Source organism: Sprattus sprattus (assembly GCF_963457725.1).
Source record: "Sprattus sprattus genome assembly, chromosome: 4".
Taxonomy (NCBI): domain Eukaryota; kingdom Metazoa; phylum Chordata; class Actinopteri; order Clupeiformes; family Clupeidae; genus Sprattus; species Sprattus sprattus.
Window position 1 is genome coordinate 8,753,677 of NC_137923.1, and position 15,642 is coordinate 8,769,318.

A 15,642-nucleotide genomic window follows, 5' to 3' on the forward strand; every position below is an offset into this window, starting at 1 on the left:
ACCACAATTTGTGTCCTCTGGACTTTCGCGAGTAACGTTTCGTGGGTTTTTAGAAAAGGCAAAACACAGTGAAATGCGGCACAGTGACATTTTTACTGTGTGATGGTCCATTGAAAAGTGACTACAATAGGCTTACACAAGGATGACACAATCTCATGCAATCAAAATGTTTGTCCACCACTGTAGTTCCAACAGCTTTTTCCAGTGACTGAAACAGAGTTAAGTGTAATGAACCCCAAAACAATGTTTAATTAGCTAAGAACAAAATGATATGATTGAACTGTGAGGAAACATCAGTGATGGGGGTTATATTGACACGATTCACATTTTTAACAAATCGGCATTTTATGGGTTAGAAATGGCTATTGTTTACTGTTTAAAATCATCCTGAACCTTGCAAGGCCAATCCTGACCTGGAGTCAACCATTCGGTCCATCTCTACGTCAGTCGAGTCTAGTAAACTCTCAGCCCCTCCCCACCCCATCCATATCAGGCCCTTGCCCGTTTCTTAGCATTTTTTTAATATTATGAAATGGGTAGAGGTAGGCTCAGAGATGGAGCTGAACTTCTGCTTGTCAGAAACGATATCATTTTAGTCACAAAGTTATCACAATGAAATTGTGTAACGACCCAAATGCACTCTGACCACTGAACAGAGATCAAATAAGACATGTGATAATATCCCCTGAATTTCCCATTGACATGAGTAAGATAAGTGGGATTGCATGTGTGATAAGTATGGGGAAAACAGGGAGGAATGTGCCATAATAAGCAAGGCCATATTGACATTTTTGGTTCAGGCTCCTACCCTTATCCATTTTGCTTTTTGTACAATTACAAACTCAGCAAACACAAGTCATCGCCGATGCAGAATAGTTCATTGTGTATTTTCCGTGTGTCCTTCTTTGGGTGCCAAGGAAGCCTACTGAAGTCACATTACACAAAAGAGCAATACTCTTGCACTTTCCTGAGGTCGATGTTCAGATGCATGCTGGAATATGCTGAAAATGCACAGCATTTTTCATCCCATTCTGACCCTCCATCCCAGCAAATAAGTGGTTTGTCTGTCACCTTGTGGCCTTCTATAGTAGTGCAGTAAATGCTTATTTTTACGTAAAAAATGATGAATACAAATATTTTGTAATTACATTTGTAAATTAGTCCTAAATAAATACATGCAACATGAAGGCCAATACCAATACATATAATACTATCCTATCAAAATAGTTTGACGTAAGAATGAGAAATAAATAAGAACAATGATTTTGGCTTTTTTTTCATGAAATCATGATCATGTCTTAAGATGGACATGACGACATTGCAAGCCTGGGATGCAAACACAATAGACACGTCGAAATATAATCATAGATAGCCTACATAATTAAAACACTGTTAACGTCTATGTTCTGTTTTAGCGAACATATGTATTTGTTTTAAATCAATACAATTAGTGGTCATGATCTGAGCTAGGCTGTAAAGGTCATTATACCAAGAATAGCTGACTGGTTTAATTAAGCAATTAAATGCTGAACATTTTGGACCTATGGTGGTTTATTTAAGGATGGTAAACTTACGCTTGGCAGTTCAGCAATGATGCACATATTTGCTTAGTGTGTCTGTGTCGGTGCGATTCAAAACCGTGCATTATCACGCCTATTCTCTCGACGGATCCCAGGCTACTGTGGCCTAGTGGAATGACAGTCACTGGGGTCCGCGTTACTGTCGCGCAATACTGGTTCTAAGCAAATCAAAAATCATTTTGCTGTGCAGATTCCGCCCACCAAGACTACGGAAGTTAGGTTGATCCAACAGCGAGAAGGCAGGTAGGATAGTTTTGATGCAACGCTGTAACTTGTTTAACTGTAATAAACAATTATTTGAGTGGCAACACACGTTATTCAAATTGACGAGGTAGCATTCTGTCTGTTTATACATTTGTTTATTTATTGTCTTAGGCACTAGTGTGTAAGAGAAGTTATGACATCCCTTTGGATGCTGTAACGCTACTGTTGCTAGCTAGCACGCTGCATTATAGCAAAGCTGGTGATGGGTTGTTAGCCATGAGATGTTAGTTAGTCTAGCCTACAGTTCGGATAATTGGCTTGCTAGTTCAGACATTGACATGTAGGACTTTACCGATATTCAAATCACTGTCACGTTTAACTATTACCTCCACGCTATTGATTCCTTATTGGTGCGTGAAAAATTGATTTCCGTTCAGGTCATGCATCTCCCAAAGCACAGGAAACGGGTGACATTAACTGTTAGCAATGCCATCTGGGCTGGTTGGGAGCAACATATCTATTGATGAAAGGTGTTGGTTAGCCGTGCCAGCATTTTATTTGGAAGCATTGTTTTTGGCACAAAGCAGCTTGTGAGGGAGCTTCCAAAGCCATAGAGACGATTGTTTTTCTTTCCACATGGTGTTCTAGTGTGTCTCACTCAACCCTGTCTGTCCTATATTTTGCATTAAATAGTGAGAATCGCGCTGTTCAAGGCAACGAGAAGTACAATCCAGCTTGGGAAGTGGGTGTCCACCCTTCACGCTTACCGTCACTCGGCATCATTGAACTACAGTACCAAAGTGTCAGCTGTAGTGAGAATGCCGCTCACAAACAAGTCCAAAAACGCCGACTACAGTGCGGCCCTGCCGACTGGTTCAGATCGCGGAGATGAACATCAGCCCTCACAACCAAGAGACCAGGACGTGCCTCCGGGGGGAGGTGGTGGTGGAGACGACGACAATCCGGGAGATCCTGAAATTGTGAAGTCTCCCAGTGACCCAAAGCAGTACAGGTAATTATATACAGTGACTCCATATGTTCCATGAGGACAATACGTTTGGACCTGTAAAGGTGAGTGAGAATTGATCTCACTCACTGACTGACTCGTGATAAAATTCTCTCCCATCACGTTTTAGAAGCTTATTTTAAAATCCTGGCAGATCACTGTTGCTGCCTTGCTTAAACTGAGGCTTATGTTTCATGTTAAAATGTAATGAGATACCCCGGTTTGCAGCTCTGTTTGTCAGAGTTTTGCTTGGTTTGGAACTTGCTGTCTGTCACACAGTGAAAGTAGCTGGGATGATGGGTACTGAGTGTGCATGATGAAGGACTATATTGATTGAGGATTCAACACAAACTGAAGATTTTGTCACACACACACACACACACACAGACACACACACACAGAGACACACAGACACACACTCACTCTCTCTCACACTCTCTCTCTCTCTTTGAAACCCAGGTACATTGTTCTCGGTAACGGATTAAGAGCACTCCTCATCTCAGACTTCAGTGGCACCGATGGTAAGGCGGCCAGTGAGGATGATGATGAAACGGAGGAGGAAGAGGAGATGGAGGAGGAAGAGGGGAGCATTGAGGAGGGTGACTCAGGAGAAGGCACCGACGAAGAGTCGGAGAATGGAGATGATGAACAGGACAGTGACTTTGAGGAGCTAGACGAGGAAGACGATGGGAGGAAAAAGAAAGCAAACTCTGAAAAACAGGTCAGCAAGTCTAAGAGCTGTTCAATAATTAGAGGTGGACAAGCCTAATGGCAGTGATCCCTCAGCTGCACACTAATTACAATAAAACTGCAAATTCTTAGTTATCTGTTTACAACAGTGATAAAGCAATGCCAGTCATTACTCATTTCAAACGTTGTGTAATGGTATTTGTGGCCAAAACTCGTCTCTTACAGCAAACAGCCAGCATATGAAATCACATTTAAAGATTCACTCATGTTGCTGTTGTTTGGTTTCTTTTCCGTTACATTGACACACACAAGCAGTTCCATGTAGATTTGAGCCACACAGCAGGTGCCCATTAGCTTCTTTGTCACAGGTACATCCCAGTTTAGAAGCTGTGAATGATGCAATATGGTAAAGTGACATGGTTTTGCATTGCATAGAATTGGAGCCATCAGGTGTGGGAGGTGAACATGCAGCTTGCACCACTATTATTTTCGTCTGCTTGTGCAGCTGTTTGTGTGTGATTAGACGAGAGGAAGCTAACTGTGCTTCTGATGTTTTTTTATGAGTAGGCCTGGGAAGTAATCGTGTGAACAAGCCATGTTGCTTCATAAGAGGAACTGGCTAAGGATAAAGTTTAGGTTCACAAACAAGGGTCTGTTCTGTAGAAAGTATCAGTTACATTATTTGCCTTTGGTGTTGTGTGTTAAGACTCTCACGGGTACACTTCCTGTTTTCTTATCTGCTGAATCAGTCTGCTGCTGCACTCTGCATTGGCGTGGGGAGCTTCAGCGACCCCAGTGATCTGCCAGGACTAGCCCATTTCCTCGAACACAGTGAGTAGCTAAAGAATGATGAAACATTTGGGTGTCATCTGGGTCGGCTGTTTTCAGAAAAATATTTTCTGTTATTCTTGCCTGCTTGCTTGCTTTTGTATCATCTCTCTCTTTCACTCTCTCCTCTGTCTCGATCCTTCTCTGGCTTTCACCTTCTGCCATCCTCCTCAGTGGTGTTTATGGGCAGTGAGAAGTACCCGTCAGAAAATGGCTTTGATGCATTCCTGAAGAAACACGGTGGAAGTGATAATGCCTCCACTGACTGTGAGCGGACGATATTCCAGTTTGATGTGCAGAGGAAACACTTCAAAGAAGCTCTTGATAGGTATGCCATGCTGGATGTCTGTATGTCTCAGTTTATTATCCTCATGGAATCACAGATGTCACAAAATATAGAATCATCTGCTTCAGAAAGTTGCTGTCATTAGTCATAGTTTTATGTTACATGTAGATATTCAATCATACCTTTTAGCATCATATCAACTCATATATGCAATTTAATAACACATAAGAATCCTAGAAATAAACTCAGCTTCCTCATAGTCTCGTCGAGTATGACCAATGCTTCAATATTCTATCTGATGGTCAGTGTTAAACTGATCCTTTGGAATGGAAGAATATACTGCAAATATATATGTTAGTTAGGTAACCTTTTGATATTTTTGAACCTATGTAATATTTGTCATTTAATTCTAGATGGGCACAGTTCTTCGTATGTCCACTAATGATCAAAGACGCCATTGAAAGAGAAGTGGAAGCTGTTGACAGTGGTAAGAGAACTTGTCAAAACATTGCAAGATGATAGATGTCCAATTAGCATTCCAATACTTAAAACCGATCCCCTTTTTTTTCTATGCAGAGTACCAGCTGGCCAAGCCATCTGACTCCCATCGCAAGGAGATGCTTTTTGGGGGTCTGGCCAAGCCCAACCACCCAATGGGAAAATTCTGCTGGGGTAAGAATCACCTGGTTTCACATTGAACATATGCTTGTCCCCTCACTCAGTTCATAAGTGACAGCTGTCTATAACCTATTAGATTATCAATTAAAGTGCTGTTGATTTTGTTTTTCTTCTTACCAGGAAATGCAGAGACTCTGAAGCATGAACCCAAAAAACAGAACATCGATGTTTATAAGCGTCTTCGCGAGTTCTGGAAGAGATACTATTCAGCACATTACATGACCTTAGCGGTGCAGTCTAAAGGTATGTGTCCTAAATTCAGCCTTTGTCTTTCGCTCTCCACACCAGAGGGGTGCTCTTCCATCTTCCCGTTTATCTATCCGTGCCAATATATACAAATGCCGTGTTCCTTTCTCACAGAGAACTTGGACACTCTAGAGAAATGGGTGAGGGAGATCTTCTCTGAGGTTCCATTCAAGTAAGTAAATACAATGACCTAGTTCCCAGCATGTGCTTCCTTTTTCTGACCGTGTTCTCTGATGGCTCACATTGTCACTGCTTCTTTTGCTTCTTAGTGCTCAGCCACAACCAAACTTCTCTGACTTATTGGATCCTTTTGACACCCCATCTTTCAACAAGCTTTACAGAGGTATAACTGCAAACCATTTAACTTTTTGGAAACCTTGTTTTGTACGCCATATTGTCAAAGTGTTACGGCAAGAGGTGTTTTTTTAATGTTTTCATGAATTGCTTAATAATTTGCTTCAGATGTTTAAGTTTGTGGCCTGCAAGATTAACCAGGACCACACATACTGATGAATACCTATCTTGTATTAAAAGTCGTTTTTCAAAAAAAGTTCCTTTAGCAACTGGTTGAGCAAAGTGCTAACAGCACCAAGTCATGGATACAACTCCCGAGGAGCACACTGGCAAGATAGTATACTTTGCCTGTGGCAGAACCTACTTTGGATAAGGTGTGTTCATAATAGACAACTGTTAATGGAACACCATCTCTGTTGCAGTGGTGCCCGTCAGGAAAGTTCATGCCCTCACCATCACTTGGGCCCTGCCCCCTCAGGAAAAACATTACAGGTGAACACTGGGATTCTTCACCAGTCACAAATCTATCAGTCATTGGCAAGTGATTTCAGCATCCTTTTTTCTGAAGCACAAACCTTGTGTGTCTTGTGTGTTTGTTTCCAGGGTGAAACCCCTCCATTACATATCTTGGCTTATCGGCCATGAAGGAACTGGCAGCATCCTCTCTTTGCTTAGGAAAAAGTAAGTGTTGCCTTGTCCAGACTCAGAAAGGAAATCCTCCATGTTTTCCCTATTTTGGTTACTATAACACATTAGTTTGGTTATATCATATTATGCACACAGATCTATGTGCTTTTTAAGGCGGACCTTCGACTTAGGTGGGCATTTCATGTATTTGAGGAAGGATTTCTGCCACTCTGGCACGCACATATCTAATTTAATCTCTCCACAGTTTGACAGCATAACATTGACCACAGGGTTAATACATTGACCAATCATCTAACTCAAGAAAATATGCTACCAAATGGCAACGTAGGCTAGCCCTACATGGCACACAGTAAATAAAAGAATCCTTCTTCTGGAAGCCTTCTGGAAGTGAGACAATAAAGTATTATTTTAAGCATAGCACCACTCAGTTTAGACCACTGATCAATGTGTTGTTCTCCCAATTACCAATCTAAAATAGCCTACCGTCTCTCAGCCTAGTGGCAATGAAGATGGGGCTGAAGTGAGATTGCAATTATGTGTGTGTTATGATTTATGGATTTAATTTCAACATATTTCAGTACCAGGTCAGCTGGCTGAAATGAACACAATATGTATTGATGTTTAATTAACATCAAATTACTGCACGATCGTTGAATCTAATTTATTGCAATGAACGATTAGCATGCTATTCAAGCCATGGTTTGCTTTAAAACACAAGCTAATGTGAGCTTTACTTACGTAAACAACTGATACTAGCAAGCTATCTAACGTGTACTATGCCTACAGCTAGCTTATTTTAGAGCCGAGTCTTCAGGCTACCTGTGATATGAATTGTGAAACTATTCCAGAAGAAATGCAAATGTTTTTTGTCCTCAGTTGGGGCAAAGATGGCCCTAGGCCTCGCACTGGCCCGATAGTGAAAGCACGACTATTGGCTCATCAGACACGTTCAACGACACCCCTACAAATGAATCTGCCACCTGTCCCACAAAGGCTCTGCGCTACACCAGCATCTTATGAGTTCATATATGCAAATAACAATTCTTGTCGACAATCGTCCCTTGGGCCATTTGCGTTATTGTGTCATCATTATGTCACACACGTAAGGCACAGCTCATTGGCCTTTAAGAGTAGTGCTCTAAACATCTCCTTCTGTGATGAAACCCGCGTCTCTTGTGTCTCAATCTTTCCCTCAGGTGCTGGGCTCTGGCTCTCTTCGGGGGAAACAGTGAAACGGGCTTCGACCAGAACACTACCTACTCCATTTTCAGCGTCTCCATCACGCTGACGGACGAGGGCTTCCAGAACTTCTATCAGGTCAGTAGATCCTCTCCAGCTTTGAGGCCCAGTACCCATAATTCCCTGTCTCTGAGGCGTGATGCCTTCATTTGGCTTACAGCACACTGAAGTCCTCCCATGTTAAAAAAAATAAATATGTAGCATTCTTAGATGACCAGTTGTGGCTTAATCCCAAAGGCTCCCAAACCCTACATGTGTTATTGTACAAGTCACACTTAACATCATTACAGTAGTGCGGGGTTCTCCATACACCCACTTTCTCTCTCCCCCCTGGAGTTTACTGGAGTAAATGTAGCCGGATTGATGCATGTGTCTAATAGGATTAGCAGGGCCCAGGGCCAGACAGGAAGCAGGTTAAAGCAATCCAGTATCCATTATCCAGTGGGTTTATTCAGTCCTACGGCTGCTTAACGCTCCCTAATCAAGTTTAGTGCCTCACTCCACACCCAGAGCCTCATTGGTCATCTCCCTCCATATTCATAACATCGCCTAGGGAGGGGAGGCAACACATGTCATGTGTGTAGAAAAGAGACTGCACTTAGCGGAGGACGAGGCTATGCGGGCTGTCGTGTTCTGTTGGTGGGGTGATCCAGTTAGGTTGGTTCTGACTTGAGCTGAAGGTCCTGGCTGCTTTTGCAGGTGATCCACCTGGTGTTCCAGTACATGAAGATGCTGCAGACTCTCGGGCCCCAGCAGAGGTAGGTTAGATGCTGTATTTTTAGAATAAGGGCCACTGCAAGTCTCTCCTGCCCTATAAATGAAAGGACAAAAATGAAACATGATAATTACGTGCGTTTGCTGGCCACTCATGTATTGTGTTCCATTTCTTTCGGTTCATGTTTTCAGAATATATGAGGAAATTCAAAAGATTGAGGCAAATGAATTTCACTACCAGGAACAGGTACATACCAGTCATTCTCTTAAATATTTGTTCTTATTCACAGTTTAATTTTGAGCAACTAGCTCAGAGAATGCAGCATGTGCGTGCGTGCCAACATTTACGTATTGTGTTATTGATACTGTATACCTACTTGGCCGTCGTCGGTTTCTCTACAGACGGATCCAATTGAGTATGTGGAGGACATCTGTGAAAACATGCAGGTGTTTCCAAAGGAGGACTACCTGACAGGAGACCAGCTCATGTTCGAGTTCAACCCTGAGGTATGTACTTATCATGGCCTCACTGTTTGCCTTCATCACTTCTATTTCGTCTTTAGCTAGCCCTGAGGTAATAGGCTAACCTACTCTAATCATAAGGCCATTTAATTTTTTTCCACTCCCCACTTTCTCTCTGTCTGCCTCTTATCCTCCCTCCCCTCCCTTTTTCTCTCTCTCTCTCCCGGTCCCCTGTTCTCTCTCTCCTCCTATCTTCCCTCTCCCCCTCAGGTTATTTCTGCTGCTCTGGCCCTGCTGACCCCAGACAAAGCCAACCTGATGCTGCTGTCACCGGAGCACGAAGGCCAGTGTTCCCTGAGGGAGAAGTGGTTCGGCACTCAGTACAGCGTCGAGGGTGAGACACACAAGCACGTATGGGGAACTGCGGGACAGTCCAGACTTGGCGAACCGGAATCGCTGTTTACTGTCAGATAACTGAGATCCTCAGAATTAATCGTCAAACTTGATTGCCATGTTTTATTTGAGGGCTCCATGAGCCTTAACGTTCCCCTTGTCTCTTGGCCTCTGTCCCCCTGCAGATATCCAGAACGAGTGGATTGAGCGCTGGGCAGGCGATTTTGAACTGAATCCAGAGCTGCATCTCCCAGTTGAGAACAAATTCATTGGTACGTGTGCACAAGATGCTCCACATATACGTGTGTCTGGCTGCTTTTTTTTTTATTCAAGGATAATCTGCAAAAAAATGTCATTTAACGGAAGAACTGTGGGCCTTATTATAACACAGCAGTAGCATGGTTAACTTGTTGGTTTCACTCTTTTTTTATATGCAAAAACTCCTCATGTTGAGGTGTGGTCTGAACCAGCTAGCATTCATTTTCAAAAAAAAATCTTAAATGTATTAAAAATTGTTTGAAACTAGATACCTTTCAATGGTAATGGTATATTGCCACACTGGAATTAGTCACAAATGTGTAGGGAATTGATGTTGTCCACTCTCTTTCCCATCAGCAACCGATTTCACACTGAAAGCATCTGACTGTCCTGACACGGAATATCCTGTCAGAGTCATCAACAGTGATCGAGGATGTCTTTGGTATAAGAAGGACAACAAGTTCAAGATACCAAAAGGTATCAGCTCGTGTTTGATTTCTCTGTGAGAGCAAATGAGAATTAATGAGAGAATATCTTTTGGTGATAATGTTGTTCTCTTTACCTTATAGCATATATCCGGTTTCACCTAATCTCACCCGTGATTCAGAAATCTGCTAAAAAGTAAGTCCATATAAATGCTTTGGAAATAGGTTTGTCATAGGGTTGGGTACAGGATGATTTGCTAGGGTTGTCTTACAGTTAACTGACAGATATGTGAGGACCATGTGACATTTGTTTAGTAGTTTCCTTGTTATTGACCAACTCTGAAGTATTTGGTAGGAAACTATCCAACTGTCCAAATAAAGTGTCACTTAAAGTTGATTTACAACCTTAGTGGTAACCCTGTCCTTGCTCGTGTTTAGCATGCTTGTCTGCTCTAATCAAATCGGCTGTGAGTTGACACCTCAGCGTGATTCCTCTCCCTCAGCCTGGTGCTGTTCGACCTCTTTGTGAACATCCTGATGCACAACCTGGCCGAGCCGGCATACGAGGCCGACGTGGCTCAGCTGGAGTACAAGCTGGTGGCCGGGGAGCATGGCCTTGCCATCAAGGTCAAGGGCTTCAACCATAAGCTGCCTGTGAGAAGATAGGCGCACACACACACTCACGACACAAGTTGCAATAAAAGGACATGTCTGGATCTACACGCACACACACAACCAACATACATTTATTTGAATAACATTTTTAAATTGTAGATTGAAGTGCTTAATGAGGCCTTATAAACATGAAGCCTTTTGACAAATTTGTCAGCATCCTGATGGCAATTAATATCAGTGGGGAATTGGGGTGCTTAGTTAACACTGAGTCATGTCTTCCTGTTTTTTGTGTACTTTCAGCTGCTGTTCAACCTGATAGTGGATCACCTGGCAGACTTCAGTGCAGCTCCTGATGTGTTCGCCATGTTTGCCGAACAGCTCAAGAAGACCTACTTCAACATCCTAATAAAGCCAGAGAAACTAGGAAAGTATGTCAGGCATCTTAATATGGCCAGCATTGCTCTAAAGCATAATGTATTCTTTTTAACTTTCCTTCTCCATGTTGCTTTTTTTGTCCCTCAGGGGCCTACTTAGTTCCACCAACACCTGCAGTCAAGACTGAATAGGATCTAATCCTCTGTCATCTGTGTCGGTTCTTCATGTCCTCTCTCTCTCTCTCTCTCTCTCTCTCTCTCTCTCTCTCTCTCTCTCTCTCCTTCTCTGTTCCGCTCCTTTGGGCCGCAGGGACGTGCGGCTCCTGATTTTGGAACACGCCCGCTGGTCCATGATCCAGAGGTACCAGGCCGTTGTGGACAGGCTCACCGTGGCCGACCTCATGGACTTTGTCGCCAGGTTCAAATCCGAGCTGTACGCTGAGGGCCAGGTGCAGGGCAACTTCACCAGCAAGGTGGGTGTGGACTTGTTGGTCCTGGTGGAATAGTATTTCAAATGGAGGATTTGGCCGTTTGAATAAATACAATACACATAACAGTTGTCATTCTTTGTCAACAGGAATCAGTGGAGTTCCTGCAGTATGTAACAGAGTAAGCATTTGTTCTTGTCTTAGTTCTATGGTGTTTTGGACTTTCAATGGAATTGGAAAGACTGTTAAGCATCTGGAAAACACTTCCCCTCCTCCTTTCTTTCAGTAAGCTGCAATTCAAGAAGCTGTCAGCAGAGGTCCCTGTTCTCTTCAGAGTGGTGGAGCTCCCTCAGCAGCACCAGATTTGTAAGGTTAAGTCTCTCAACAAAGGGGATGCCAACTCTGAAGTCACAGTTTACTACCAGGTGTGTTCATCTGTATCACTCTTCTGGGGGTATATAAAGCATTGTGTTTATTTTTTGATTGTCCTTGCTTGCTTGTAACTGCCTAGGATAGAACAATATGCTGAGTAAATGTAACTTTAAACAAAGACAATGGTCTTGCCCCATAATACACCAGCAGTCTTTTAATGGACAGATAGGAGTGGTTCTTGTGATCCAACAACATCTCACTGTGTCAAGTTTCCTCTTAACCTTCATTAACTTTGCTTCATCAGAAATTGCCAAAGAGATTTAGATTGGTGTAGTTGAGTGTCTGGTTTTGATAAGTCATTTCACCTCCTCTCGCTCTCCTCTGCTTGTCTCCCTCTTCAGTCGGGCCCTAAGAACCTGCGCGAGCACACACTGATGGAGCTGCTGGTTGTGAGTAGGCTTCAGTGAGGAGCGGCCGGCCATCTCAGCCACTCTGCCTTTGGCTGGCCGTCCTCCAAGACTAATAGCCCTCAGAAGTTCTTGAGATGACTCTGGAAATAGATGGGGAGGAGGATGTTGAGTAGTCAGCTAGTGCAAGCAGTTAACTGTGTGTGTGTGTGTGTGTCGGGGGGGGGGGGGGGGGGGGCGGGGGTTGTGTGTGTGTGTGTGTGTGTGTGTGTGTGTGTGTGTGTGTGTGTGTGTGTGTGTGTGGGTGGGTGATGGATAGATGGATAGATAGATAGATAGCTAGATAGTACTTTATTGATCCCCAAAGGGAAATATCAGAACATTTCTGTCAAATTTCAGTGTGTGTGTGTGTATGTATCTTCCACTTACCCTTCTCTGTCCTCATTTTTAGATGCACATGGAGGAGCCATGTTTTGACTTCCTGAGGACGAAAGAGACGCTTGGGTTAGTCCATAATCCAGTGTTTTTTGTTTGTTTGTTTATTTTGTCAGGAGTGTTTGTGTTTGTTTGATTGCGTCAGTCATGATCGTTTTTTATCACTTTCCTCGCAGGTATCATGTGTACCCCACCTGCCGAAACACATCTGGGGTCCTAGGCTTCTCAGTCACCGTGGAGACACAGGCGACCAAGTTCAAGTGAGCGGCCTTGATTTAATTTGCAGTCTGCAAATCCTCTTACAGTGATGACTGTAATCACTGCTAAGAGGCAGATGATGAAGAGACCACAATTACCCAAGCTGCTAATTAGAAGCTCGCTGCACTGTTGCCTGTCTTGTAACAGTACTAATCATATGCCTGCAAACGGCTGTCACGATCATGGGATTTTAGTCATACAAATCATTTCAATTAATGATTTTATTATTTACCTTTTCATTTATGACCACTATTATAGTACAAGCCTAATCGTAGTTTAAAAATACACATACACCTGATGAGAGAGCCATTTATTGGCATTGAACATCTGATCATACAAATACAAATAACATTTCTGATTGTCATCCAGGCTTTGTAAACAAAAACTGCATAGGGCAGATATGACATAAATAACAACTTATATATACAATATTACTGACAATAACAGGTACCAAATAATCAAAATGACAATGTACTATGAGCAAAACAGATGACATCATTAAAAGAGTGCCAGTCAAATCTCAAATGGTGAAAAACAAAGTGGAAATATGACATTTCTGTAGGTTTCATCCAGTTGCTTTAATACAGATTAATATTAACCAATTTTAACGATTAAGCAAAATGATTGAAGTCAGCTCAGATAATCACGATCAGTCGATCATGTAGGAATTGTGACCCGGCTATGCCCCCATTTTCATCAGCACAGAGCAGAGGCTGTCAGAGCACTGAGGGCACACAGTGTGTGAAAATGCCCCAAATTGATTCTGTCAACTCTATTGTTTGATTTCATCTAACTTTAAAGCTTCCTTCAACGTTTTGCAGAAATATTAAATGCTGCCTTTGTCTGTGTTCTTTTTATTTTTTTATTTTTTACCACAGTACCGAACTAGTTGAAACGAAGATAGAAGAGTTTCTGGTGAGCTTCGGGGAGAAGATGACTGCCCTGAGCGACGAGGCCTTCAAGACGCAGGTGACGGCACTCATCAAGCTGAAGGAGTGCGAGGACACACACCTGGGAGAGGAGGTGGACAGGAATTGGGCAGAAGTGGTCACCCAGCAGTATGTCTTTGACAGACTCAACCGAGAGGTGAGGGTGCTTGGGGATTGTTATGAATGACATTTGTGTCATGAATAAGAAACGATGACGAGATGAAACAAATGTCTGTCTTGTTCCTGCCATTTAGATTGATGCCCTGAAGCTGATGACGAAGGCTGAGCTGGTTTCCTGGTACATGGAGCACCGCGGGCAGACTAGCAGGAAGCTCAGTGTCCATGTAAGGCCAAGGAGTATCCTTATGTCCCACATGTGTGCCTAGGGAGTTTGTTTAGATCCTTAAATAAAGCGATTACAATCTGGATACATCAAAAACAATGTCAGTACAGGGGGTAATGAGATTCTAAAAGGGTTCCCCTCCATGATGAAGGGCTCTCTCCTGTATAGAATTCCTATGAGACAACTCTTGCCTAGTATAGAGTGATATGCTTGGAGTGACTAAAATATCAGCTCTGTGTTTGCAGGTGGTGGGCTTCGGAGTAGAGGAGAACGACCCACCGACTGGGGAGCACCACAGAGACGAGGGCGAAGAAAGAGCAGGCGGTGATGATGATGGCGCCAGCAAGTGCTTCGTCTCCTCCTCGTACGGGGAGGTGTCCAAACTCACCTTCCTCCCAGTCTCTCCGACGCTGGCTTCGGCCACCGCTATCACAGACATCCGCGCCTTCACCGCCGACCTCCACCTCTACCCTTACCACAAGATCCTCAAATAAATGCAGCCGCCACTTCAGGGATGCAAGACAAGCACGCAGTTCCCGCTCCACCACCATCACCATCATCCCCCTCACATGCTAACAGACAACAGGAAACAACACCAGGTGGTTCACTAGTGAATTGGACAGTGGAGATGGTGGCGAGATGAGAGAGACAGAAACCCTTAACCAACCAAGCTAAACCTCCTGAGATTGACACAAAAAAAGTTGTGTGTATTTTATCGATAGCCTATATCTGCTGTGTTTTGTTTGTACTAATGCATTGGTTCTGTTGTTGCACCACTAATGGAGGTGGATCTGGCCTTGGCCTTTTAATGCCTGTGCTGTCACGTCAGCTAGTGGGCGATCACAGACTTGATTCTGCGTTTTTATGGGCATTCATAAAGAGGTGAAGCTGCATGATCAAAATCAGATGCCAGGGTCCCAACTCATCATTTGCATAACTTCTGCTTGGAATATGGGTGGCTTCAGGGTCACTGCTTGAATGAGTGTTCAACCATGATACTTATTAAAGGTTTAGTAAGCATGGCCTGGTACATTTATTTTCCACATTTCAAATGCCTGCATTAGACCTGACATAGATTTTGCTACACCTCATAGCAGGCGCACGGGCGGAGTTGGCGTTGAGCCTGCTGCGGCCTCGGGGCGCAGTGAGGACGTTAGCATGCTGGCAGATGAGAGGCAGCATCTATTACGCTGATTCATGGATTCTCTCCTGTGCTTTTCACTCATGCAGCTCCGTTCTCTCCTCATCTGCCGCTGAGTGTCATGACAAACGAGCTGCCTAAGTGGTGGGAGATGTACTTTAAAAAGAAAACAGTTAAATAGGATTAATAAATAAAGCACAAATTGTTGAGGCTGATAACAGCGAGGGAAGAGGCCTCGCGGGGCTCTTTGTTGCTGCCGTACGCCAGCTCTGTCTGAAGGAGCCTGTTGGAACCGCTGCAAGGCACTTTTCGTGCTTGCGGTGATGCTAATCGAGTTTAGTGTTATAGAATCATTAGTTTTTCCCAAGCCTTTACACTGCTAGAGCGCG

The 15,642-nt window shown here is 43.5% G+C and overlaps 1 protein-coding gene across 1 annotated transcript; it reads left to right on the top strand.

Annotated features, from left to right (window-relative positions):
* Positions 1-1,804: 1,804 nt before the first annotated feature.
* Positions 1,805-15,125, top strand: nrd1a (nardilysin a (N-arginine dibasic convertase)). Its single transcript, XM_080836893.1, has 31 exons — positions 1,805-1,823; positions 2,478-2,796; positions 3,250-3,511; positions 4,230-4,311; positions 4,483-4,636; positions 5,008-5,081; positions 5,171-5,266; positions 5,393-5,515; positions 5,633-5,690; positions 5,788-5,861; positions 6,235-6,304; positions 6,416-6,493; positions 7,657-7,777; positions 8,399-8,457; positions 8,606-8,660; positions 8,816-8,920; positions 9,146-9,269; positions 9,454-9,540; positions 9,884-10,003; positions 10,096-10,147; positions 10,455-10,605; positions 10,867-10,994; positions 11,251-11,413; positions 11,518-11,549; positions 11,655-11,793; positions 12,142-12,189; positions 12,599-12,651; positions 12,759-12,842; positions 13,719-13,926; positions 14,024-14,113; positions 14,358-15,125. The coding sequence occupies exons 2-31, from the start codon at positions 2,603-2,605 to the stop codon at positions 14,604-14,606; spliced, it is 3,333 nt and encodes a 1,110-aa protein (XP_080693019.1). The 5' UTR covers positions 1,805-1,823; positions 2,478-2,602; the 3' UTR covers positions 14,607-15,125.
* Positions 15,126-15,642: the final 517 nt, after the last annotated feature.

Excerpts from the sequence above, each read along its gene's own strand:
- nrd1a (XM_080836893.1), top strand. The coding sequence starts at position 2,603 with ATGCCGCTCACAAACAAGTCCAAAAACGCCGACTACAGTGCGGCCCTG. Across the intron at positions 5,267-5,392 it reads AATGGGAAAATTCTGCTGGG|GAAATGCAGAGACTCTGAAG; the intron begins GTAAGAATCACC and ends TCTTCTTACCAG. Across the intron at positions 14,114-14,357 it reads GCAGGAAGCTCAGTGTCCAT|GTGGTGGGCTTCGGAGTAGA; the intron begins GTAAGGCCAAGG and ends CTGTGTTTGCAG.